This window comes from Cornus florida, unplaced genomic scaffold (assembly GCF_030987335.1).
Source record: "Cornus florida cultivar Cherokee Brave unplaced genomic scaffold, ASM3098733v1 CherokeeBrave_3.0.0_Hap2_Chr01, whole genome shotgun sequence".
Lineage (NCBI taxonomy): Eukaryota > Viridiplantae > Streptophyta > Magnoliopsida > Cornales > Cornaceae > Cornus > Cornus florida.
Genome location: NW_026775571.1, coordinates 79,615,118 through 79,643,009, shown reverse-complemented (window position 1 = coordinate 79,643,009; position 27,892 = coordinate 79,615,118). Strand labels below are relative to the sequence as shown.

The 27,892-nt window shown below is 36.1% G+C and overlaps 1 protein-coding gene across 1 annotated transcript in view; it reads right to left on the bottom strand.

Annotated features, from left to right (window-relative positions):
• LOC132302497 (probable phosphoinositide phosphatase SAC9) overlaps positions 1–26,205 on the bottom strand; it is a 67,503-nt gene extending 41,298 nt beyond the window's left edge. The window contains exons 1-7 of the mRNA XM_059799383.1: positions 25,864–26,205; positions 23,184–23,271; positions 18,379–18,998; positions 14,975–15,107; positions 12,789–14,005; positions 11,591–11,698; positions 11,275–11,445 (exon numbers count right to left, since the gene is read on the bottom strand). Coding sequence (XP_059655366.1) covers positions 11,275–11,445; positions 11,591–11,698; positions 12,789–14,005; positions 14,975–15,107; positions 18,379–18,998; positions 23,184–23,196 — 2,262 coding nt within the window. The 5' untranslated portion in view covers positions 23,197–23,271; positions 25,864–26,205. The remainder of the gene's footprint in view (positions 1–11,274; positions 11,446–11,590; positions 11,699–12,788; positions 14,006–14,974; positions 15,108–18,378; positions 18,999–23,183; positions 23,272–25,863) is intronic.
• Positions 26,206–27,892: the final 1,687 nt, after the last annotated feature.

Below are 27,892 nucleotides of genomic sequence, written 5' to 3'. Positions count from 1 at the left end.
GGATGTTGTGGAGGATGTTTTGAATCAACAGAGGGGTCTTATTGGGTCTTCAGGTTCATGGTGTGATGGGTCAGAGTTGGATGTCTCAAAAGCCACAACTGAGAGTGTGGGTTGTTTCAATGAAGTGACAGTTTGCGTTGGGAAAGATCTGCACTTCAAACAGAATAATGACTCAGCTATAGCTCTGCTTAAAGAGCTTCAGCTCTTTGCTGCGATTGAAGGTTTGAACAGCCAACCATCTGCAAATGAGGTGATTTTGTCAACTGAACATGATAATTCGGAAACAGAGGGGAATATGCAGTTGGGAGTGGTAGATTTTCCTTCTCAGCAGCACTGTTCTAAAGATTCTTTTTCCTGGACGGAGTTTGATCAATCTGAAGTGGATCTAATGGAACCTCTGGCAGTTGTGCGGCCAGATTGTTTGGAGACGACCAATGATCTGGGTATGGAATGGGTTATCGAGAACATTGGAGCAGCAACTGAAGCTTTGGGTGTCTCTTCAGAAGGTTATGAGGAACAAACCTTGTCTATTCTTCACGAAATTGTTGCAGGAAATGATAGTACTGAACCTAATCGTGGCACAAAAGAAGTCAAAGTCAGAAATTCGCATCGAAAAGGTGAACAGGAAGTGAAGAATCTGATTTCTTGTGTTAATTATGACGGGAAGAATGGGACGACCAAAGAAAGGGGAAGAACCAGAAGTGGTAAATGGGGAGGAGGAGAGTTGATCGTTTTTGGTTCTTCATGAAGCTACGACTTATAACATGGAATGTTCATGGTCTAAATGATCCGTAAAGAAGAAGAGTTGTCAAGGTAGCTTTGAGGAAGTGGAGTGCTCATGTCGTTTGTTTACAGGAAACTAAGATGGCTGCTATCGCTGTTGAGATTGTCAGGAGTCTTTGGGGAGGTGGATTTGTGGAATGGGAAGTGCCAAACGCCTCAAGCACTTCAGGTGGTATTCTTCTCATGTGGGATCAAAGGTGGTTGCCAGTTTGAATTGTTGGAAGGGTATTTTCTCTGTGTCTTGTCTGTTTCAGATGGAGGAAGACAATTTCAGATGAGTGTTTTCAGGTGTTTATGGGCACTGATAGTGATAGACCAGTCCTGTGGGAAGAGCTTTGCTATGTGAAGGATTTATGGTCATTGCCTTGGTGTTTAGGCGAGGATTTTAATTCTGTTAGGTCCCCATTTGAGAGGTCCATAGGGGGCAGGCGGTCCTCTGAAATGACCATGTTTTCATAATTCATTGATAGTCATTTTCTCATTAACCTACCACTGGAAGGAGCAGCCTTTACTTCGTCTAATGGTACGGAACAGTCACTTTTTCCCGGTTGGATAGATTTCTGATTTTTGGGGCGTGGGAAGAGCATTTCCCGGATGTCTCTTAGGCTGTTCTGGTTAGAGTCACATTTGATCATGTGCCTTTAGTTCTTGATTGTGGTGGTTTGAGTTCTAGACGCACTCCTTTCCGCTTTGAAAATATGTGGCTGAGATCTGAGCACTTTCAAGGGAAGGTTCAGTCTTGGAGGGTGGAAGCGAGTTTCACAGGCTCTGCTAATTATGTGTTAGCTAGAAAGTTTCAGTTTCTTAAAATTGAGTTAAAGAGGTGGAATAAATAAGTGTTTGGGAATCTTGAATGGAAGAAGAATAAAGTTCTTACTGATATTACTGAGCTCGATCGTCTTGATGAGGTGGGATAGAATGGGGAGTCATTACGCTTTAGAGAGCCTCTTGCCAAGCGGTTTTTGCTGAGATTGCCCTTATGAAGGAGATTTCGTGGCGCCAGAAGTCTCGGGCTTTGTGGTTAAAAGATGGGGATCGTAATACAAAATTCTTTCATAGACTTGCCAACGCTCACAGAAGATGTAATCCCATCGGGCGTATCCGGGTCAATGGTTCTGAGTTGTGGAGGGAGGATGAGGTGCGGGGGGGAATCGTTTCTTTTTATCAGCAGCTCTACACTGAGACTTTGGGTTGGAGACCTACTCTTGATGGTCTTCCTTTTAATTCTATTTTTGCGTTGGATAGTGATAGGATTGAGATTCCATTCACGGAGGAGGAAGTGCTTAAGGCACTTTCTAGTTGTAACGAGGACAAAGCTCCTGGGCCGGATGGGTTTACTATGTGGTTTCTTAAGGAGAGTTGGGAGGTGGTGCAAGCTGAGGTGATAGGCACCTTTCAGGATTTTTATTCTCATGGCACATTTGAGAAATCACTGAACGCATCTTTTATTGCTCTCATTCCCAAGAAGGGCGGTGCCTCTGATATTAAGGACTTTCAGCCAATTAGCTTAATTGGATGTTTGTATAAGCTTATTGCCAAGGTTCTCGTCTTCAGGATGAGTAATGTTTTGGATGGTCTCATTTCAGAATCACAGAATGCTTTTGTTGGTGGAAGGCAGATTTTGGATTCTGTTCTTATCGCAGGGGAATGTGTTGACTCTAGAGTTAAAAAGTGGGGTTCCTGGCGTTTTGTGCAAGCTTGATATCGAGAAAGCTTATGATCATGTTAATTGGAACTTTGTTCTGTATCTGCTTCGGATGATGGGGTTTGGAGACAGGTGGATAAAATGGATTGAAACTTGTATCTCGTCAGTTATGTTTTCTGTGCTCGTGAATGGTTCACCTCGGGTTTCTTTGCTAGCTCGTGTGGTCTGAGACAAGGAGACCCATTATCGTCTTTTCTTTTCCTTATTGTCATGGAAGGTCTAAGCAGATTAATGAGAAAAGCGGAAGATTTGGGTTACATCAGGGAGTTCAGAGTTGGCAGAGATGTTGAACATCAGATGCAGATCTCCCATTTGTTGTTCGCGGATGATACTTTCGTTTTGTGATGCTGAAGTTTCTCAACTCAGATATCTGAGGTGCATACTTGCTTGCTTCCAAGCGGTTTCTTGGCTAAAGATTAATGTTGAAAAGAGTGTGCTTGTTCCAGTGGGGGATGTTCCAGATATTTCCTCCTTAGCTGCTGTCCTAGGGTGTGGAGTTGGTGCTTTTCCTCTTTCTTACTTAGGATTGCCTTTGGGAGTTTCTTTTACGCGAGTTGGGAATTGGGACCCAGTGATTATGAGAAAAGATTAGCAGGATGGAAAAAACAATATCTATCTAAGGAGGGGAAAGTCACACTCATTAAGAGTACTCTCTCATCCCTTCTTACCTACTTTTTATCTTTGTTTCAAATTTCATACTCTGTTACTGAAAGGATTGAAAAAAATTAAAAGGGATTTTCTTTGAGGTGGAAGGGGAGAGGAGTTTAAATATCATCTTGTTAATTGGGATCAAGTCTACCAACCGTTGAGGTTAGGCGGGTTAGGCATTCGAAAAATCATTCCTTTTATTCGGGCTCTCTTGGGAAAGTGGTTATGGAGATTTAGAAAGGAACGCCATCGTCAGTGGAGAAGAGTTGTCTCGTGTCGTTTTGGTGAGGAGAGTGGGGGCTGGTCCTCTCTTCCAGTCATTATTACGAGAGGCGTTGGTGTGTGGAAATTCATTCGGAAGGGTTGGGATGTTTTCTCCTCACACATTAGATTCAAAGTTCGTGATGGCAGACATATCCGTTTTTGGGAGGACCTTTGGTGCGAAGATCAGTTGTTGTCTCACTCCTTTCCTAGACTTTACAGTATTGCAGCCAATAAGCATGTCTACGGAATTGATTGTTATCAACTTGATAACAATGGAGTTACGTGGGATGTGCGTTTTAGGCACCCCTTTCAGGATTGGGAAATGGAGGAAGCTTGTGTTTTTTCGAATATGTTGTATAGGCAGAAGGATATTGGCAGAGGGTGTGATGATATTTTGTGGGTTCCTTTAACTCATGGTAGGTATGGTGTCCGATCCATGTTTTTGTGTCTGTCCAATTTCGTTGGTCACGAGTTCTTATGGAAGTTTGTTCGGCGTTCTAAAGATCCTCTTCGAATCGCATTCTTCGTTTGGAGTGCCACATTGGGAAAGATTTTGACATTGGACAATTTGAGAAAGAGAGGCAACATCATTGTTAATTGGTGTTGTTTATGTAAAGCAGATAGTGAATCCGTGGATCGTATTCTTTTGCATTGTCTTGTGGCGTATGATTGTTGGAGTTATATTTTTTGCATGTTTGGCGTTTTCTGGGTAATGCCTAAGCACTCCTCACAATTGATTAACGCTTGGAGAAGTTGTCCTATTAAAGAACAAGCTCGTGATTATTGGAGGATTGTTCCACATTGTGTCTGGTGGTGTTTATGGCGTGAGAGAAATAACAGACCCTTTGAAGGAAATGAATCATCTTTAGCGTATTTAAAAATTCATATTCTTCGTTCTTTGTTCTGTTATGTAAGAGGAAACGCATGCTCCTCGATTGATGATTTCTTTGATCTCTTGGATACTATTGGTCCTTAGATCTTTTTTCTTCTTGTATTAGGGACGTGTTCCCCTTTTGAACGTTTTTCTAATATATTTTTACTTATCAAAAATAAAAATAAAAAGCCTCCAAATGGATATGCATATCTCCTGTTAAGTTTTACTTCTATTAGAAAATGAATGACCCGTGCATTTTTATTGGGCATGCAACTCCCAGCAATCCCAAGTTCTCAATAGGATTAGAATAACTCATTCATTGTAACGAAAATCATCTTCACAATCCAATTTTTTTTCTCTTCTAAAATCTTCTCACAATACAAATATAAGAGTGTTAAATTTCAGAATAAGAAGAAGAAAGGGGAAAAGAAAAGAAAAGAAAAGAAAATAACATATACTAGTGCATCTAAACAATTGAGAAAGCATCAATTATTTTAGCCTATGCATTGTCAGCTCATAACACAGCAGCCATTGCTTGGCATCAGAAGACATAACCCCTCTTTAATTGCTTGGCTACAGAAGATATATCTGATTCATAAACCAAAAACTAAGGTGGTGTTGACAAATCTGAAAGTCAAAAGTGCTGAAATTTTCAAGAGCTGAAGTTTAAGTGTTGAAGTTTTATACACTAATTGGATTTATACCAATGAAGAAAAAAGTAAGAACTTAAGCAACGAATTTATAAACATAATCGAGGCTCTAGACAGAGGATCCCTTTCTTTGGATATACTTGAAAATAAAACTAGATTGTGTAATGATGAAACTAGGCAAGAATATTTGCCTAAAATGTATGATCCTTTCTTGATAAATGCTAAATTTGTAATATTCTACTTCTCTTAAGGGTAAATTTGTCTAGCCAAATAAAGAATTTAAATAGATTCTCACTAAGCAATAAAAACTTTAAAAATGTTCTCAAGCATATTCAGATAAGCTAAAAGTGAAATTCCATTCACTTAAAATTTTGACTCTAAGTGACACCCAAATAGGGATGCAAATGTGATGCAAATCATTAAGGGCACTTTAGTCAGGATCGAGGCAGTCAATGGTGCCTTGGAAAGTGCCTTGAAGTAGAGTCCTTCTTGTTTTACTAAGCTTTGGAATTACTAAGTATACTTATGAAAGTGGTAAAGTCTTATTAATGTTGTGTGGGAATTCAAAGAGTCATTCTAGATAGTCCAAAAGTCAGTCTAGAGAATTGAAGAGTCATTAATAGTCTTATTATAAAAGGGACAGCCCTCTATTACTGATGTAATCAAGTCATAATCAATATCAATTTGAATTATTATCAGTCTATAAACAGTTCTTTAGGCTTTTCCCAGATTTCCCTTTAGAAATCTAGGCTCTAATGTTGATTGGAGTATTTTTGGTCTTGCTTGCTGTTGTAAGAAGACTTGCGTCATTTTTTGTTTGCTTCAAGTGGTATCAGAGCCTCACCTTCATATCTGTGATTACTGCAGATCTACGGCTAGGCAAGAAAGCACAATAGCCACAAAATAAGATGTTCAAAATCTGCAAAAAAATCTACAACATCAAATTTCTTGATTGAGCACTCTATCAGAACAAAATTCTCCTTTGAAGCTGGACAGTTGGAGAGGAAGGAATCAGCAAATGAATGCATATGAATGTGAATATTGGACAGGACAGACTACTGGAAAAAGAAATCAGCAGCATAAGTTGTCTAGAAGTCCGAAACAGAGTATTGTAGTTGATAGACATGCCTACGTATCCGATTGTTATCGGCTTGATAGTAGTGGGGTTACGTGGGACGTGCACTTTCGACGTTCTTTTCAGGATTGGGAGTTGGACAAGGTATGTGTTTTTCTGGATTTGTTGTATCAACACGAGGCAGTTGGTACAGGAAAAGATGATCTGACATGAATTCCCTCTTCCCATGGTCACTTCGAAGTTCGATCCTTATTCTTATGTCTCTCTAATTTTGATATCGTTGATTTTCCGATCTGGCATTCTATGGCTCCAACTGGGTGGCATTCTTTGTATGGACTGCTGTATGGGGTAAGATCCTGACGATTGATAATTTAAGGAAAAGAGGCAACTGTTTCGTTAACTGGTGTTGCCTATGCAAACAAGATGGTGAGTCAGTTGACCATATTCTCATGCATTGTCCAGCGGCGAGCGACTGTTGGAATCTTATTTTTGGCCTGTTTGGTATGCGTTGGGTTATGCCTCGTTATCCTAAGGATTTGATTCATGTTTGGAGAGGATGCCGCGTGAGAAGTGATGTTCACGATTACTGGAGAATTGTACCACATTGTGTTTGGTGGTGCATATGAAAGGAGAGGAATAGTAGAATGTTCCAAGGAAAAGAGTCGTCTACGGCGATTCTGAAACTTCACATCATTCGCTCTCTTTTCAGTTACGTGAAGAGGAAGTCATGTTCCTCTTCAAATGATTTAATCATTTTTTTGGATTCTATGGGGCCTTAAACCCCGGTTCCACTTTTGTAAAAGGGATGCGTTCCCCTCTTGAACGCCTATTTATATTCAATTATTACTTATCAAAAAAAAGTTGTACGTGGTGCAGTAAGTATTCCAGCAAATTTAATTTTCGTGAATATTTTGGTCAGAACTGAAGCTTCTTGGATTTGACAAATAATGGATTTCACATGCATGACTTGATTTGGGATGGGTTCATGATTTATCTTCAAGCAAGCTTTGGAGATTTCACAGCTCTGAATGTTTGTTCAAAGTTATTCTTTGTCAGTAACAGAAGCTTATTGTGCTTTGATCAAGCAAGGAAAAGAAGAAAGAAAGGATGGAAGGCTTTACTCGGGTTCTTATTTGATCGTGGTAAACTGCTTCAAACTCGAGAGTGAGTTTTCTTCAAGGAGGAGGGTCTGATGCAAGTCATTAAGGGTACTTTAGTCAGGATTGAGGCAGTCAATGGTGCCTTGGAAAATGCCTTGAAGAAAAGTCAAAGAGTCCTTGTTTTACTAAGATTTGGAATTACCAAGTATACTTAGGAAAGTGGTAACGTCTTATTAATGTTGTGTGGGAATTCAAAGAGTCATTCTAAATAGTCCAAAAGTCAGTCTAGAGAATTGAAGAGTCATTAATAGTCTTATTATAAAAGGGACGGCCTCCTATAACTGCTGTAATCAAGTCATAATCAATATCAATTTGAGTTATTATCAGTTTATAAACAGTTCTTTAGGCTTTTCCCAGATTTCCCTTTAGAAATCTAGGTTCCGACGGTGATTGGAGTATTCTAGTCTTCCTTACTGTTGTAAGAAGACTTGTGTTCATTTCTGTTTGCTTCAAAATGCATAAAAATGAAAATTCATGAAATTGTCCAGTTGGGTGCTAAAAGAAGCAACGTGAAATAGATTAAACAAACTTAATGTGGAATTGGATGACTGTACGAATTAAACGAGTATAAGAAGTTCCTAGGATAATCAAAAGGAAAAGAACCATTATCCAAGGAAACTTGGTAGTGGAAGAAACAAGTCCAAACCATTATAAAAACAAAAAAAGGAATGTTATAAACTTCGGCAAAAAACTAGAAATAGAGAAACCTTTGAAAAATACAAAGATGCCAAAAAGGCAGTTAAAAAAGTAATGAGAGAAGCTAAATAAAAAGCATATGGTGATCTCTATTCTAAATTAAGTACAAAAGATGGGGAAAATATTTATATAAACTTGCTAAACTAAGAAACTTATCAAAAAATAAAAAATAAACTTGCTAAACTAAGAGGAAAACTAGAAATATTAATCATGCTAAATGTATCAAGAGTGAAAATTCAAGGGTTTTTAGTAAAAGATGAAGAAATAAAGAAAGATGGAAAAGTTATTATAAGAAATTATTAAATGAAAGACTCTAGGAAGTTTAGGTTTAGATGAATATGGTAACCTTGCTTATAAAAAAAAATGGAAACATTAGGTAGAACAGAGAGAACCTACTTTTCCGTAGGATTAGGGAAACGCTCAAGGAAGAGTAAATCAGGAAAGAATTTAGGACTAGATGGCATTTCTATCGAGATTTGGAAGTGTTCAGGGGATGATGGTGTATCTTGTCTAACAAAATTGTGTACTAAGATAATCACAACTAAGAAAACTATAGAGTACTGCAAGTGTATTTAGTATCTATATATAAAAATAAAGGGGATATACATAGTTGTACTAATTATTGGAATTAAATGAGGAGTCTATTATGAAACCTTGGGAGAGTAATTAAAAAACAATTAACACAAGAAACTAAGTGTCAAAAGTCAACTTGGATCTATGTGGTGGAGGTTAACAACAGAGGCTATTTACAAATTGAGGAGACCAACAATTTTTTTTTTTTTCTTTTTTTATAGTAAAATTCATTAAGAGACGTTCAAAAAGGGAGTGCATCCCACAAAACAACGAAGGGCCAAGGTAGCACACTAACTGCTATAGATTCCATAAAATCAAGGGTAAAATGCAAGAAACCCCCCTGAACTATTGGGGATTTTTAAGAAACGCCCCTGAACTACAAACAACCCCCCTGAACTGTTGTTTTGTTGCAGTTTACCCCATTAAGTCACCGAAAAAAGCAAAAGGCCATTTTGCCCTTACTATAAAACGGCACAGTTTTAAAACTTGTAATCTTAAGTTGTTGACGTGGCAAATAAGATCTCACCAACCAATGGATATTCAACAACACAGCAACCTTTATCTCCTTTTTTTTTCTTTCCGAAAAGTCACCTTAACTCTTTTCCCGACCGAGTTTTCTCCTCCTTTCTCATTCACGCCACAACTCCAAAATTGTTGGAGCTGATGCAAAAATTGGCTTTGGAGAGGACGATCATGGCACCAACAGAGAAGCATAGGTCGCCGAAAGGGCGAGGAAGAACAAAGACGAGGATAGCCAAGGTAGTTTGCGATGAAGACACTGGCGAAGGTTTTGGATTGGTGGATTGGGGGGAATTTTCGATTTCATGAGATCATTAGCGTCATTTTCTGTAATATATATAGAGATATATATATATATATACATATACATATACTCATTCTCTGTAATATATATACACACACACACACACACACAGATATATAGGAGTATATAGAGATGAGTGATTGATTATTTTTATTTTTATTTTTATTTTTATTTTTATTTTTTTGTCTTAAACCGATTATGGAATTGGGAGATTTTGGAACAAATGGGAATTAGAAACCAGACAACGTGAGGATTGCTTGGTTTGAGAAATATAAGATTGGAGTTTCAATTGTGGAGATTGGGATCAATGGGACCTGATGATTTTGAGGGTTCTTCGGAAAATCAGAGTTCGATATAATTGCAAGATTCTATATATAGATCAATATATATATACGGATTTTTTGAAGAAAGGTCTATATATAAAACGAATATATATAGATATAATTGCAAGAACAAACAGTTCCTAAGGAAATTGAGTCAGATTCTATATTTAGAACAACATGTATAAACGGATTTTTGGGAAGAAATGCTTATATATAGAATGAATATATATATATATATATATATATAGAGAGAGAGAGAGAGAGGTACAAGTAAGATGATGAGGAAGAGAGGCTGTTTGGCAGCAAGGTGAAATGGGGATTTTGGGAAATTAGATTAGGAGGTGTTTGGGTGTAACAATTAAAAGAAGGGCATTAAAGTATTTTCATTTTTATAAGGGCGTTATGGTCATTTAATGTAATATTTTGTGTCACGTGACAAGCATGCGCTCATGTATGGACGGCCGGTTGCCGGATGGGGTAAACTGCAAAAAAATATATAGTTTAGAAGGGTGTTTTGTAGTTTATATAGTTCAGGGGGGTTTCTTGCAGATACCCTAAAATCAACTATATCCCCAACAGATTTACAACTAGACCCCTGGACCCAAAAGAAAAAAGAACTAAGAATAGAGAACTTCAACAACCATATCGGAAGGTCCTCCCCATCGAAAGTCCTCTTATTCCGCTCCCGCCAAAGGCTCCACCAAAGGCAGAGAAGTGCCACCTTCCAACCATATCACCCAAGGCAAATAAGTGTATGACGGAATCATGGAAGTGTGGATACATTGACACTCTGTTACATGGACTCTTCAAAAGTAGTGAAGTACCCGTGTCAGACACGTATCCCTCGGACATAGGTATGGGATATGTGTCCGACACTTTTGGTTGGACATGTATTTAAAAAACATATCTGATCATTCAATTACATTATATTATTACTTTAGAATGAGTTAAATGCCTATATTGAACACTATATTAGATAAAAACATTACTTTACTCTAGAAAATAAAATAAAATAAATATTTAGCAGTGTCCATGTGTCTTGTTTGGAGGTTTGACACGTTCGACGCATGGATAAATACCCGTGTTTGACACCCGTACCCGAGTCCATGTAACGTAACATTGACGCAATAAAGACCATGTATGATGGAAGCATGGCTACAATTAGAAAGACCGTGGGAAACATATCACCTAAGGAAAATAAGTGTCATCCTTCATATCTCTTTCTTCTTTTGCACAACCCCCCAGCATCTCTAACCAATGTAAGGCATCAGCTAGTGTATCCCAGAGAGAGAGAGAGGGCGAGAGAAGAAAAACAAAGATGAAATGGTCAAAATGCCTTCAAGCCTGCAGTGCAAGCAAAATGTCATCTTAGATCAGACATTTTGACCATTTCATCTTTTGCTTGTGATGCAAAGACAATTTATCAGGTTTACTTTTCTGAAAAAGTAATACGTCGAGATATAAATCTAAGATTGCAACTATAAACAAAAAGTTGCTTTCCGAAAACAGATAGGCAGTGAATTTCAAGACTTATGGCACAAAAGAAAATTATCAGTTCAGAAATAAAACAAAATTTATTTCCTTTTCAGGATTAAATCAATATACCACTCTTCTGCAATATACTACAGATGTTTTGTGCAAGAATCGAAATATGGATATAAACTTCAAGGAGCTCAATTTATAGAATAGAAATATCATACCTCAACAACAAGTTTAAGCCCATCCAAATAGCGTCCGGTTCTCACGTCAACCGTTGACGGAAAAGTTGAATCATCCGCACCATGAGAAATTGTGAGGAGTAGCTGACAAACATGACAAGGCTCACCAAGATAGATAAAAAGTTCAACTACATCTGCAGCCTGGGGGCAAATCTGCAGGGTGAACAATGCACATAAGTAATGACTAGAATAAAACTCAAACAATTGACGCCAAATTTTCAGTACAAACAATAAATGAAAGAATTTAACAAGGAAAGACCATTTTTCAGCTTGTGATGCAAAGACAGATTGTAAGTACCCATATTAGGTCTTTTCTCTTAAAACTGAGAAGACTGGCTCCATCATCAGAACTTGTAAACATATTGGGAACTGGCTTAAGAAGGCAAGCAGATGGCCGAGAGAGTACCTGCAATGATCCACACGAGTTTTCACATAACGCTACACTAAAGAACAGAAACAACTAAAATTGGATAGAATTGGTATCTGACTCAGAATTTTCTTCTTCAAGACAAAAATGATACTGTTAAAAGAACAATAATTTGCTCACTTACCACAACACACGTAATAAATTAATAACCAGTCTGCATAGGATCTCTGCCATAGTTTTAATTTGGGGTCTTTTTTTCCAAATTATGTCAAATTGTATGTGAAATACAATGCAGAGTAGTTTTCAAATAATATTTAGAGAACTACATAATTTTTGTTCGTAGTGTCTTATCCTAACACGGTCAATCCGAAGACCGAATAAAGAGCATGGTCAGGTTGGGTATCTTAAACCAGTGTAGAAACGTTGTCAAACCCATCATGGACATTAAATTTTAATAATATTTAAGAAAATATTTGTGTAAGTATTGTTAATGTGGACATTCCTTTTAAGCATCATAATAAATCTTTATCCTGGTGCAACAAAAAATAGGTAAGAAGAACCATATTTGCGCCGGATGTAATGAAAAATGTGCAAGGATTCACATACTTTTCAAGATGAGTAGATAATTAAAGTAATCCAAGAAAGTATGCTTCTTTTATAATCACCATCATCCTTGAATTTTATCCCATGTGAATGGGACCAGCCACATGAGTTCTCTCTTTCCATTACAAGTCATATATCCTATTATATTTAATTAATTAAAATATTTTCTAATTACTGTATCTCATGTTAATTTTGGTCAGCCTCCTTGTCTCTTACCTTTATAAAAACCTTCTTCTTACTAGTGCAAGTCTATGCATCTTTAGGTCTACAGTATAAATGACCATACCACCTAAACTCATTGACAGCACTCCTACTATTTCCCTCACAGGTTGATTATTGATTCTCTCTTTTCATTACTCCTATCATCTATTTCAACACTCCTATTTTAGCTACGTGGATGCGTAGTTCCTGTTTTTTTTTCTTAACGTCCAACATTCCGCCCAGATGCATCAAGCACGAAAGAAGCTTAGAACAATGAATGTATGATCCTTTTGGCTGATGTGATAAGAGTACGAGAAAAACATACATGTAAAGGTTGAACTGAAACTGATGGAAGATGCCTGAAGAGCCTCAATCCAAGGAACATCTCTAACTGCTTCTGACGAGAGCTATCTACAACTGCATTCTTATACCTTCTCTGTAAAGTAATTTTCATATTCTGCGCTGCAGAAAACTGTTTAAACTTGCCTGCTTCCTCACTAAATATGCTAAGAATTTGGCTGTGCATTGCTTTAGAACCAGTATATAATGTTGCATGTATATCTCCAGCAAGCAGAAAAATATCAGCTAGTTGAGAAATTGGTGATAAAATCGTTGATCTCTTAAACTCTTCAAATGTCATATCAAACCTCTTCCAAGGTTTATCTGGACAGGGATGATTCCAAGTTGTAGTCCTAGTGTTGTGATCAATATAATATGTTTTCCCAGTTACAGCATCAGACCGTTTCTCCCAACCTGGTGGCAGTGGAGCAGTATATCCACCATAATTATTTGTTGACTGATAACCAAATGCAAAATCACTATCAAGTGATATTCCTAGCCGTCTACATTGCTCTACAAAAACTTGAAGGGCACCAAAAAAACTAGCAGCATTGGTTCTATCCAAAGAGTCAGCACAATTAAAACGTATCACTCCATTTTGATGTGATCTTAAGCAGAAGGCACCTTCAAAGTCATCATTATAGATGATTTCCCCTCTGCAATCCTTTATTCGCTGACGTGAGGGCAGATAGTCCCCTTCAGAAATGCCTATAGCTACTGTGGGAGCTTTTAAAAGATACCACAATCCTTCAATTGTTTGCTGTTCACCTTTCAATTTTATGCTGGCATGCCAATCATAATTTATTAAATGAACGCGAGTATGAGGAAGTTTTCCGGTTGATCTGATATAGTTCAGGGATTCCTCAAAATGCTGAACTAAAATGGATTCTGATTTTCCTTCTCCATTTCTAAGCAAGTTGATGCACACGATTGGAACCAAAGCAGCTTTTTTCTGATTCCCACCAACGGCGACATCTAGGTTTCGTGCATCATATCTCTTACTCAACCTCTGATAGTACTGTGCACTTCCTTTATAAGGATCACGGTCAGAAACATATATTTCTGCTTCTGCAGCCGTGATCTTTAATTCTGCACCCCACCAGATAGGAATGGTGCCCCGTCGCCAGATGTATGTGTTGAAAGGAACACTTGGGCCTGTCCTTTTGGGAACCCATACAAGTTGCTCGCATTCAACTTCATTGCCTGTCAAATGTAGAGTTTTAAAGTTCTGAGAAATCCAATTGACAGTCATAAACTAAATTAGACGCATGGAAGGAAATAAAAGCAAAGATTGACAGATAGTAAAATTATATTGCAGTTAATTTACTGTGGAGGAAAAAAGACATTATATTTCAGTTGACAACATAAAACTTAACTGTAAATCATGAAGTAACCAAGCAGGAGTGATTATCCAAACACAGAGGTCAAATTGAGGTGAAAAGCATGACCTAAATATAATAAGGGTCAAGATAAGAACTGTTGGAGAATAATTATACGAGTGATTTAAGCCCTTAAATCACTCCTTGACAGAATGTTATGTTGCTATACTTGGGCAACAAGTTGTTGCTATAATTATATTTGACTTTCTGTGTAATTTCTTTATTACAAGTCTTCCCCAATTCACCTATAAATAGAGGTGTTTATTGTAAACAAAATCGAGAGAGAAAGTAATGAAAGAGATGTAGTCCTCTGGGCTTTGTGTGTCGTGGATGTAAGCCCAACAACGTACATTCTTGTGTTCTTCATGTTTTAATTTCTCTCTTCAACTTTTTTATATCTTTCAACAAGAACCGGTCAAACTGATATATGCATCATCACACAGAACAAGAAGAGAAAGAAAACACTTCTCCAGGTTTATCAATCTCCTGTAGTGGCATGAATTCATCATAAAGATTTGACATAATATTTTACAGGCAACTGTCAACCTGACACAAATTTTGCATCCAGCCTTGGGTACCTCTAATGGGAGAGTCAAAAACCATTTGAAGCACTTATATATGTATATTAATTGAGAATTAGTGTAACTATAACTAAAACCAAGCAGCAATTAGATGAGAAGTATGTTAAAAAATAAGCTATATATCTGCAAAGAGTCCATAAGCATTACACTGAACAATCTATAAATTACAAAAAAGAAGCAACATATTTTTAAGTTAACAAATGATATGCTACCTGTGCTAAAGCATGAATTTAAGCCCCTTGCCAAGTATCGAGTACCAGGATGCAGCCTGCTACGACGAGCTGTGAGAGCAACTACTCCTTCTTGCTGACCTAAGCTCCCAAAATTTCTACACTCTACAAACCCCTATAAATTGATATGGAATGAGTAAATATTATGAGCATGATAATTTTATTCTCAACATAATAACAGCATTAGTAAATAAGACGCCAATGCCATTTATATAAATGGTTGTAAGCAGGATATCTGCGGTAATTCAGTGTTAAAAGAAACCGTTATTTAAGGTCAAATAGATAATAAAGGTACTATATTTAAGAATGGGGCCAAATAGACAATAAGTCCAAGAGAAATAATTTAACAATGAGAAAATCACTTGTCTACAAAATTCTATAGGACAATTAATAGAAATACATTTATGGAAGATAAAGATAACAACAGAATACGACCTTACTTATAAAATTTGTCTTAAATTAGGTGACAGTGACTTGTTAAAAGAAGAAAATAAATTAGGATGGGAAGAATATAACATGAAAATCTTTTATAAGCCACTGGATGGAAAAATATATATATATAGAAAAAGGAAGAAGAAGAGAAAGAGAGGGAGTGGCTCTCTAGCAAATATTTGCAGAAAGAAAACATTTATATCCTGAGAGTGACACTTTCAAACAATATTGGAGGGCTACGCCGCTTTGTATCTGGTGGTGTATTTGGCTTGAGAGAAATAGGAGATATTTTGATGGAAAAAAGAAGCCTATTTCTATGCTTAAGTTCTCTGTTATTTCTACTCTTTTTTGTTGGGTTTCAGGGAGAGATTATAGATCTATGGAGGAAATTATTGTTTGCTTGGCCTCTCTGAAGGTCTAAGGCACCCTTTGGCCCTTTTGTTTCTTTGGGCTTCGCTCCCCTTTTGAGCGTTTTTAATAAATTCTTACTTATCAAAAAAAAAAAATATTGTGAGCGCCAAGGGTATTTGGGTAATTTGGATGACAACAAACTATTGTAGTGTAAATCTAATGAGTTTACTTGGTGTGTTAATTATCAAATTTCAAATTACCTCAAGTAATTCAAGTATCTTGAATTTATGAAGAAACTCAAATTCTAAGAACAATTGGGGGACTCCATTAAAGCAAATGATGAACCTCGAAGCTCAAAGATTTAAGATTGAGAGCAAAGTCTAAGATAGTCTTGAGTGAATTTTAGATTACATTGTAAAGTTATTTTTGAAGTAACTAAATTTGAAAGCTCAATCTTGACTTAGTAGACTCTAGGACCCTCAAATTTTATTTTATTTTTGATAAGTGACTCTAGGACCCTCAATTAAATTGATTCTGATCATTTAGAGGCCCCTAGACTCTTTGACTTAGGCCATGAACTCAATTGATCAATTTTATAAGGCCACGTTAAATTTGAAGAGATTCAAGCATGTTTTAGCCTTCAAAGATTTCTAAATTCATATTTTAATTTAATCAGTTGACTGAATTTGCTAAACTTGGTTCAGATCTCTAAGCTTTATGGATAAGTCGACCAATTGTATAAGGTCAGTTGACTAATCACTTAAGTGTGCAATTCAAATTGATTCCAAGTGAATTAGTCGACTAAGTGTTTATATAAATCAACTTAAAGTACTCCAGTGTACTAGTAAACTAATTTCAATTAAATCAGTCGACTAAATCTAAGAGTCAGTCGACTGAAAGTAGTCTAGTGTGCTCAAGCCTTTTTGGACATAAACGTTCAGTTGACCAACTTGTTGAGTTAGTCAACTAAAATTTGAAAGTCAGTCAAGTGAATGTGTTATTTAAAATTTCTAATAGCTAGTTCAACTATCCTTTCGCGCGTTAAATGCACCAAACTGCCATATTTCTTAGAAGGACCATACATACTCAATGTTTTGAACATCTATGTGTATCAACTACCATTTGAACTTGAACTTGAACTTGAATATCATTCACTGAGATTAACCATTTGAACCCTAGATTTGAACTTTCAACTTACTTCTTCATATATAAGTATATAATCGGAGCTTGTATTGGCATATTCATTCTTTAAGAGAGTTGTTGTTGTACCTACAACTTACATCCTTCATTTATTGAGATTGTAAAGTGGGTGGGTGTAACCCTTGTATTCAAAGTGAAGGAAATTTCACTTTGGGAGAAAGAGATCTATAAAGCTTCTTTGTAAAAGGTTTATTCTCCACCTTGAAGGAGAAGACTAGTGGATTTGGGAATCCTCAAGAGCGCTATCTTGAGACGTGGATGTAGCCGAGGGCGCCGAACCACGTTAACATCCTTGTGTTTGATTCTCTCTCCCCATCCCTTTACATTTACTCGTCATTATTCATTTACATATTATTATCATACATCACTTATCTTTTGCATAAATCATACATTTGAAATAGTTTTAAAAGTTTGACAAAGACTCGATTCACCCCCCTTTTGGGCCATTACTTGGGTAACAAGTACATAATTGCTTCGATAAAATTAAGAAACAAACTATAAAAGATGCATAATAAGCCAATATAAACACAAGTTTTCAGATAAAGGGAACCACTGTTAAAATAAATTTGTTCTCTAGGGACAAATTGGGGTGACAGAATTGAGATTCCAAACTATGAACATGACTTATCTCCTTTCACAGTAATTTTCCATTAAAATGGGCTTGCAAAATAATTTTGCAGAAACTGAAACACAACCTCACTGTAGCAAATCTAACCCAACTCATTCTCTACAAATTTGAGATGGATATATGCAAAATTACAGGCACTTCTACCTGCACTCAAGTGGGCATAGTGTGACTTGAGCAATCATCACCTGACAACTATTACTCTTGAACCAGTGGTCAACAAAGAGAATATCTTGTTTTGTAATGAGTTCAATATATTCACTTTTCTTAGACCTCTCCATAATGTCAATGCCATATTCAAAGTAAATATTTAAATCCGTTTTGCATATTTCTGTGACAAATGTAGAAACCATCTCTTTACCATATTACCTTGTACATTTTTTCTTTTTGGAAGTTAAAGCAATTAACGCGCACACCCTACCTCCACCGACGTTCGAACCCCCGACCTCCCCTTTGGGGAGGAAGGGGTGATACCGCTGGGCCACTTGGTCCTTTGGTATATTATCTTGTACATGCCGAACACTTTGATATGATGACTTCTCACCCAACAATATCATAAGTACGCACACAAACATGCATATAGGAAGTAGGCACATATGATGATAAGAGCAATCAAATAGCAAATCAGTATTGTTCTAACATTATGCAATACATAAAGCACTTTACAATCATTTGTATAGAAGGTAAACTTGCTGGCCAAAAATCTGGAAAGAAAATAGTAACAAACCATCAAACATTCAGATAAGTGTCAATGTGAAAATATTAAGTCTAAACCAACCTGCATAAGAATGACACAATGCTGCGACAGCCCAATGTTTTTGAAGGGCATTGAAAACCACCAATTCCAAACAAATTCGTCATCAGGATTTTGCAAGGGCATACGGCTTGGAAAAGGCCGAGTGAGGTCCCTAGTTTCACAAAAATAATGCTTTCCATCAATATCAAGGTCAGTCAATTCTTGAACATTTCTTACTTCACCTTTACCCTGAGGTTGAGGATTTTGAAGTGAGATTTTAATCCACTGGCTCTCAGTCACTGTAAATACACACCCTCCACCAGGCAAATATGGAATGCTGGCAGTCAACTTTGTTGCAACAAGCAGTAACCCAAAACTCCCAAGGGCTGCATAACCCAATATTGCCCTGGCATATATTACACTCTTGCAAAGCCACTTTGATCCATTTGTTACATAATCTAGTGCTTCATTTTGGGAGTTGAAAACATCAAAACCCAGCTTTCCAGTATAGATGAGTGCTCCAGTAGTTGGATCAACAAAAATCACCTGAGTATCTGTTCTAGTAGACAAGCTGACAATAATATATACTTCACTGGTATCCAGTGTAACAACAACAACAGATGTATCCCTTAAACGATTGGCTGCACCGGACACTGGATAATCTGCATGAAAAGACAGGAAATAAGGAGAATATAGCAAAGTCAGATAGATAAGGCAAAAAAATGAAGATAACTGAACAACAAAAAAACAAACATGACAAAGAATAGAACCCAAATGCCAAAAAAGAATAAAATATTATGACTACATAATAAAATTGTTTTAACTGATCATTATTTATTGTATAATCCTTCAGCAAATGAATTTGAATCTGGAACTTCAGTTCTAATTTCTGATACGGTTCTGAAACTCGAGTCCTAATTTCTAATAACAGAGTTGTATTTCCTTCTTTAGTTGGATTATTTAGAAAACCTCAGGGGAGAGATGCTTGCTAGAGCCCTAAAGTTCCATAACAATTGTTTCAGATCTTTAAAAGTTCTAAGAATGATTGAAATCGGTTTGTTTTCACGGACTGAGATTTCCTAAAATCATAATACAATAATAACTATAGTTAACCTAAATCAAGTCTAATTCAATCCAACTTTAATGATCTAGATTAATTTTTTCTCTGTTACCTACTTGAGAATACTTTTATAATTCCAAAACCTAATTATAACATAACAATAATCCAATATGATAACAAGAATTAGAATATTATTTCATTAGTATGTTTATGTGAATAAGGTTAGGATTAGAAGAAAATAATACATATAACCTTGATTCATTATGCGGCAAACCTATGGATAACAAATGCTACTAACTAATAAAATGAAAACAAACTTAAATTCATATACACATAACTCTCATGGGTTAGTTCGGATTGGTTTGGTTTTTTCAACTAAAGTGCATCAATGGTAGAAAACTAAGAAGTCGCACGAAAAGTTTAATGAAAGATAACTTTCCATCAAGAAAAATTTATCTTCTTTAATTTCATTGCAGGTCATGGGAGGTTCCTCAAACAAGGGCAGTAGTATTCACCACCCTCAGAATGATAGATATCAGAAATGAAGAACTATTTAACTGTATAGTGGGTACGCAGGCAAAAATAATAATTTAAGTATAATTTCCCAATCAGCATGCTTCAAAAATATGGCCATGAAGAGAATCGGGCTTCAGAAAACCTAGAGTGTATAAACTCTTCAATGGTCTTTTCTATTTAGATCGAAAACACCTGTTTATATGAAATATACAGAAGTACAAATCATATAAGAGGAATAAAGAGAGAAGGTAGAGGAAGATAAAGGCTCAAAGTACCAAAAAATGAAAATGTTTAGGAATATTCACCACATTATCTGATGACATTAAAAGGGACATTGCGCTGGCTCGCCAAGCGCAAGGCTTGGAGAGAGATGGGCTGGAAAATCCTTTTTCGGAGGAGGAAGTGCTGAAGGCTTTAAAGAGTTGCAATGGTGATAAGGCTCCAGGTCCTGATGGTTTCACGATGAGATTTTTGTTGGAAAGCTGGGAGGTGGTCCGGTACGAGATTATGGGCACTTTTCATGAGTTCCATTCCACGGGGCGATTTGAGAAATCGCTTAACGCATCTTTTATTGCCCTTATTCCTAAAAACGGTGGTGCTTCTAATATCAAGGATTTTAGACCCATTAGTATGATCGGGTGCATTTACAAGATCATTGAAAAAGTCCTTGCCTTTAGATTGAGGGAGGTCCTGGATGGAGTTATCTCTGAGTCTCAGAATGCTTTCGTGGGGGATAGACAGATTCTGGATTCCGCTCTTATTGCTAGCGAATGTGTGGATTCTAGACTTCGTAGTGGGACTCCTGGTGTTCTGTGCAAGCTGGATATTGAGAAAGCCTATGATCATGTTTGCTGGAATTTCCTGTTCTATCTGTTGGAGAGGATGGGTTTTGGTGAGAGATGGAGGAAGTGGATTGTTTCTTGTGTTTCCACTGTCAGGTTTTCGGTGTTGGTGAATGGCTCTCCTTCGGGGTTCTTTGGCAGTTCTCGTGGGTTGAGACAGGGGGATCCTCTCTCCCCTTTTCTTTTTATTATTGTTATGGAGGCCCTTAGCAGGCTGATGAGAAGGGCGGTGGATTTGGGTTTTCTTAGGGGTTTCAAGATTGGCCCTGAATCAGTTCAGCAGTTGGAGATCTCTCATTTACTTTTTGCGGATGACACTATTGTTTTTTGTGAGGCTGATGTATCCCAGTTGAGGTATCTGAGATGTGTTTTGGTTTGTTTCCAGGCTGTTTCTGGTTTGAAAGTTAACGTGGGAAAGAGTGTGATTGTTCCTGTGGGGGAGGTTCAGGAGGTGGACACTCTGGTTGCTGTTCTAGGGTGTGGGACGCAACGCTTTCCCATCTCGTACTTGGGTTTGCCGCTGGGGGACTCGGCTAGGAGGGTGGGAAGTTGGAACCCGGTGATTGAGCGGGTCGAGAGAAGATTAGCGGGTTGGAAAAAACAATATCTGTCAAAGGGCGGTAAAGTTACGTTAGTGAAGAGCACTTTGTCAAGCCTTCCAACGTACTTTCTTTCGCTTTTTCGTATTCCAGCCTCTATTGTTGGAAGACTAGAAATGCTCCAACGTAATTTCCTTTGGGGGGGTCGTGGAGAAGAGTTCAAGTATCATCTTGTCAAATGGGAATAGGTTTGCAGGCCTATTCGGTTGGGAGGGCTTGGAATTAGGAGATTGGCCCTTTTCAATTGTGCTCTTCTTGGTAAGTGGCTTTAGAGATTTGGTAAGCAAAGACATAGATTATGGAGAAGGGTTATCTCATGTCCCTTTGGGGAGGAGAGAGGAGGGTGGTCAGTTAGACCAGTCAGGTCTGTTAGCGGAGTGGGGGTGTGGAGGGCCATTGGTAAGGGGTGGGATGCCTTTTCCAAACATATTAGATTCAGAGTTCGGGATGGAAGATATGTCCGGTTTTGGGAGGATCCATGGTGTGATGATAGGCCTTTGGCCCTATTGTTTCCCAGGCTTTTCAGGATTGCTGTTGACAAACATGCTATGGTTGCTGACTACTATCGCCTTGATAGTGGAAGGTTGTCTTGGGATGTGCGTTTCCGGCGAGCTTTTCAGGATTGGGAGCTGGATGATGTCACTGGGTTTTTGGCTCTCCTTTACGGACAGGAGGTGGAGGGGTCTGGGGCAGATTCCTTGATTTGGGTGCCTTCTTCTCAAGGGATGTTCCAGGTCCGGTCCTTTTTTGTGTGCCTTTCTGGTTTTCATGGTACCTCATTCCCATGGAAGACGGTGTGGAGGTCTAAGGCGCCTCTTAGGGTGGCCTTTTTTGTGTGGACTGCAGCTTGGAGTAAGATTTTGACTTTGGACAATTTGAGGAAGCGAAGGCATATCATTGTTAATAGGTGTTGTCTTTGCAAGATTAATGGGGAGTCGGTGGATCATCTTTTGTTACACTGTCCTGTGGCTCATGATTGTTGGAGTTTGATGTTTGGCCTGTTTAGTATTCATTAGGTCATGCCTCGGTCATCTCGGGAGTTGTTAGATATGTGGAGGGGCCAATGGGTGGGGGTTCAGGCCAGAGTTTTTTGGAGGGTGACCCCTTTTTGTATTTGGTGGAGCCTTTGGAGAGAGCGTAATGGAAGATCTTTTGAGGGAAATTGGGGTGTTAAAATTTTCTATCATTTGTAATTTGTTTTGTTGGGGTCAGGGGAGAGACTACTCCTCTCTTGAGGATATTGTTGATTTTATAAGCTCTTTGAGTTCATAGGCTCCGTTTTGTCTTTGTATAGTTTGGGACGCGTTCCCCTTTTGAATGCTTTTAATACAATTTACTTATCAAAAAAAAAAAAAAAAAGCGCAAGCATACATAAAATTTTCCATATACCAATTCACACAATAATGAGAGCTTCAATCCTTTTGAACGTTACAGAGTAATTTATGGCTTCCATGTACTCATTCCCCATAATTCGTTTAACAATTATTATTCATAGATCAATGCACACTATACTATGTTCTTCAAGCCATAAAAAATGGCAGGATTGTTTAGGGTCATTCTTGAATTTTACTCCCTAATTTTCATTTTGGACTTTTGGACTTAAATTCAAATAAAAAAGATCAAACGAATCATAAACTGCTCGTAATTAAACCACTTGGAGGATGTATTGATTTGAGGATGACATAACGATTTGTTCTGTATAGCCTACACAACACACATGAGAATATAATCCTTTATTATTTTTTTCTTTTTACAAGCATAAGAACCTCTATATCTTCAAATTTAACTTCTGATTTCTTTGAAAAGAAAACAATAATACAAGGATCTCACCAGGCGATTCCATATTCCCACTATAAACCGAGTTAGGTGCCCTTGAGAGCCTTAAGGTTTATGACTCCTTATGGAGAGTGCCAACAGTCTGATGAAGTGCAAAAAAAGTAGAGAGTAAGTTGAAGTATAAAAATTATTATATATAATAAATATATAAATAAATTCACTAAGCAGTTTAGACTCCCGATTTCTCATGCAAAGTAACAGATAAAACAAAAAAAAAAAGGATGCTTATGAGCCTCATATCTATATCTACCATGCTACCTATCTAAAAGATTCAAATAATTCATTCTATTTGCAATACCAGAAGCCTTAGTCATTTCCCATTCTCAAAATCTATGAATTAAAAAGAGTTGTGTCCGGAAAGGCCAATTTTAGTTCCCCAATTTACACAGGAAATTAAATTAAAGAAACCAACTAAACAAACAAAAAGAAATGCATGAAGGTGGCAATGAAAAGCCACGAGAAAAGGAGGGGGGAAGGAACCATAAAGAAAAAAATGGAAGTCAACGAATAAGTTACATATTTACATCACATCATATGTACAACCAGGGAAGAAAAACACCATGCAGCAAAACGTAGAAACACATACACAAAGCTACACACTGGATAAATAAAACTAGAATGCATTATATAACCAATGCACAAAAAGTATGCACAAAGAAATAGTTTACAACAACAATAACCAAGCTTTTTCCCAATTACTTGGAGCCGGCTAGCACCAAAATATAGTTATGCTGTTTAAATTGATGGATCCTAAATTTCATGCTTTTTTATTTATACTGTGTGTGTGTGTAGTCATGCTACTAGCACATAATATACAAACATTTGATCCGCTGAAGCAACTTTTTATTTTAAAAAGATAAAAATATATATATAGTTGTAGTTATTTTTGATGTTATTGTGTTAGCCAGTACTCTTTGAGGAGCATCGGAAGCATTATTATCATATAAATAGATTTTGGATTCAAAAGAGTAGAATAAAACCCAAAATAGTGTATGTCATACTGGTTGTAATTAGAAAGTCAACTTTTTGTTGGTCCACAACAAAATAAGTCATGTTCCAATAAATGGGTCAATTCTTTAGTCTTTTCTTTTCTTTTCTTTTATTAGCTGTTACTGTCCATCCTTGACGTGGAACCAGCAAAATAAATTGGAAAAAACATTTAAAATATTTTAGTTTTTTTGCAAGTAAGATTTAATAAAAGGCGCTCACCTCTTGAGCGCTCTCAAAAAAAAACACAAGGCACAACCACTATAATTTCAAACCATCCACAAAATCCAAAAGATGCCCCATAGATTTACAATTACGCACATAAACCCAAAAGAATAAAGTAAATGGTATATTGCATTTGAGAGACCAAATAGGAGTTTCCTTTCCATCGAAGGATCTCCTATTTCTCTCGTGCCACATAATCCACCATAAACAAAGGGGAGTGGCCCTCCAAGCATCTCTGACTCGATTCTCCACTATTCACCTTCTTCAAGAACATATCCACCGTGGAACTGGGAGATACCCAAAACATGCCAAAGGCAACTAAGAAGTAAGAACATAGCCCAAATATTTTAAAGTATTTAATAATTTATGTCAGATCAACCTCAGAAATCCATGGGGAAAAATAACAATTTTCAAAATCCTACATATTTTTTAGAAATAAGGAATGACTCTATAGCCTGCATCTTGCTGTGGTGTTTCCCATTCTAGTAGGCATTCGGTCAACCTTGGTTCTAAATTTGGTGAAAATTTTGAACATAAAGAATCTTACTAACCCTTTGTAACAGAAGGATATAACAGCTTCATGATGCATTTGGGAATTTTCTTTATTAGTAATAACTGAAACTAGTTAGAGGAAATGTGAATAAAGATGGACTGATCATGAATCATGCCTCAACTAAAAAAAAAAAAGTACAATAATAATTCTATATCGATTAGAATCTGGGTCTTTTGTGAACCAGACCGGAAGGTGCTGGAGGGTATGTTTTGGGGTGAGATCAGTCGTTGTGATATTGTAACAGAGAGTGAAAGAAATAATAAAATAATAATAAAATAAAAAATAAAATAAAATAAAATATTATGGTCATTTTTATCTATTAAACATCAAATGGTGCGAAGGATATAATTTTTCTCAGAAAAACTTATCAAAAAAATATATATAATTTTTCTAAGAAAAACAATTCATCTTGTTCCACTGCACAGTACATAAACCTAGTTGTTAGAGGGGGACTTCAATCAACTGAACAATCAGTACCCAACAGAGATATTATAATATATATGCTCTGATTTGTACCATATTTAGTGAACACTGCCACCCACAAGAGGTCCTGCACATCAAAATCACTCTTAATTCTACAAAAAACATAAATCCAACATTCATACGATTACTTTTCTAAGATCTAAAAGCACTCGGAGCACCAAAGACAGAATCCAATCATGTGGAGAGAATTAAATCAGCAACAAAGACCCACAAAACAAAAACAAATCAACATAGCAGAAAATTTAGTAATTGCATAAACAACGTATAATTCAATGTTAAACATCCTGTAAAATCAGATAAATTCGTGATGCGATCACAGCTAGGCAGAGATTTCCAATCCCCAAGACAGTCCGCATACATATACATATACATATATAAATATAGAGAGACAGAGAGTGGAAATGCGAAAAGGAAGATTGAACTCACCGGAGGGTTGCATCACCGGCGAGAAGAAAGCATGTGAAGAAAATTCTATAGAGAGAGAGAGCTGCGAATGTGTGATCTAGCAAATTTGATTTGTACTCTTCTTAAAATCACCGTATAATTAACAGAGTAAAAAGATCACAACACCGGTTTAACCCGTTCAAAAAATGGATAGAAAAGCCCCATCGATAATTATTTTCCTGATCTATGATAATAAATATTTTTGTGTGTATATATATATATAAAATCACATTAGATACACATACTTATATAGACTTCAATGGAAGTTTTTAGGCGATAAAACTTGTGAGATTAGTGTAATAGAGGGTCAGATAGAGCACACAAATGAGAGGAAAGAGAGACGACGGTATCAAGAGGTTAGACGATTTGGTTGGATGTTAATATCCGTTTGGAAATGGGCTAAACCCATATTATGACCCTTCAACTTTTCTTCTTTTTATTTTTATTTTTTTTGTTTTTTTTGGGCAGGTCTTTATCAGTAAGACAAGTATTTTGTTCAAAGAAAATTGTGGAAAACTATTTGTGGAATAAATAAAAGAAAATGAGGACAAATGGACAATGTTAACTTCTTGACTTCGTTGGATTGCAATCATGTAAATGTAAATGTAAATGCATACTAGTATGTTAAAGTTGAGAGCTCATCATAACTTGTCAACTTAATTAACTCAATTTTTTTAATAATTATTAATTATTAGATATTGAGAGTTTATTATAACTTGTCAATTCAATTAACTCTATTAATTAATTAACTTGATTAACTCGATAATTATTAATTATCAAATTTGGAGGATCAACTCTTTTAAATTGATTTTAAATTTTTAATTAATCGTGTAACTTGAATCAACTCATAAAACATGACCAATTTTAACCTGTATAATAGGTAATATCTATCTGTATATATTATTATTCAAAGTGTAAAGAGTTTTAGTATTTATTTATTAATATATAATTTTTAATTGATATAAAAGGAAATAAAATAAAAGAGTTTATGTAAAACTATTAAAACAACTAAAAACAAGTTACGAATTAAAATAAATTAGGTAATTGTTTAATAAAATAATTTACCAAAATTATGTTTTATTTCAACTTTAGTAGTAATTTACTCGAATTGCATAGATTTTTTCTTTTGGATGACTCCATTTATTTTTAAAAAAACATCTTAATTTATTTTGATTGATCTGTTTAGTAAGTTATTTGTTTTATTAGAGGTACATTATTCTTTGAATTGCATTAAGCACTACTCATGTTGATTTTTTTTTTTTTTTTTTGTTTAATTATGTTTTATTCTTTGAATTGCATTAATCATATTGATTTTTTTTTATTTTATTTTATTATGTCATGTCACCATTTATTAACTAAATAAATAAGTTTTGTAATATTATATATTTTCTTCTCTATAAGTTTTTTAATAATATATATTTGTTTCTCTAATTATATACATATTATACAAATAATTACAACCCTTTAAACTTATAGTTTCACTCTTAAACTTTAATATTGACAACACATTTCGCTTCATAAATTGATATTTGAAATTTTAATCACTCAAACAAGTTAATAATCAGTTATTTGAAAAAGTGAATTTATTTTGGTAATTTTTATATAATTTTTTTAATTAGGATTATAAAATAACTTTTGATGACGTGTTTTACTAGTATATATAAATTGGCATGGTCCTTGGTTAGTTATATGATTTATTAATAGATAAAATGAAAATTTTATACATCATGTAATTTTTAATTCAAATGTTTTTTTTTTATAATTTGCATTTTATAGATAAAAATAATAATTGACAGGCCATGTCCGGGTTACAAATTATATAACTATTAAATATGTTACATTGGTTGTGTTGTGTTTTATATTAAATATAAACAAGTCATGTTCTTGTCCAAGGAGTCATATATATAAAAACAAAAAGGGCAATTCAAATAAAATAACTTCGGTCTACCATTCCACTCATAAATCATCAGTTTCCCAACACATCTGCCCGGGTATACAAAATGGGATTCCA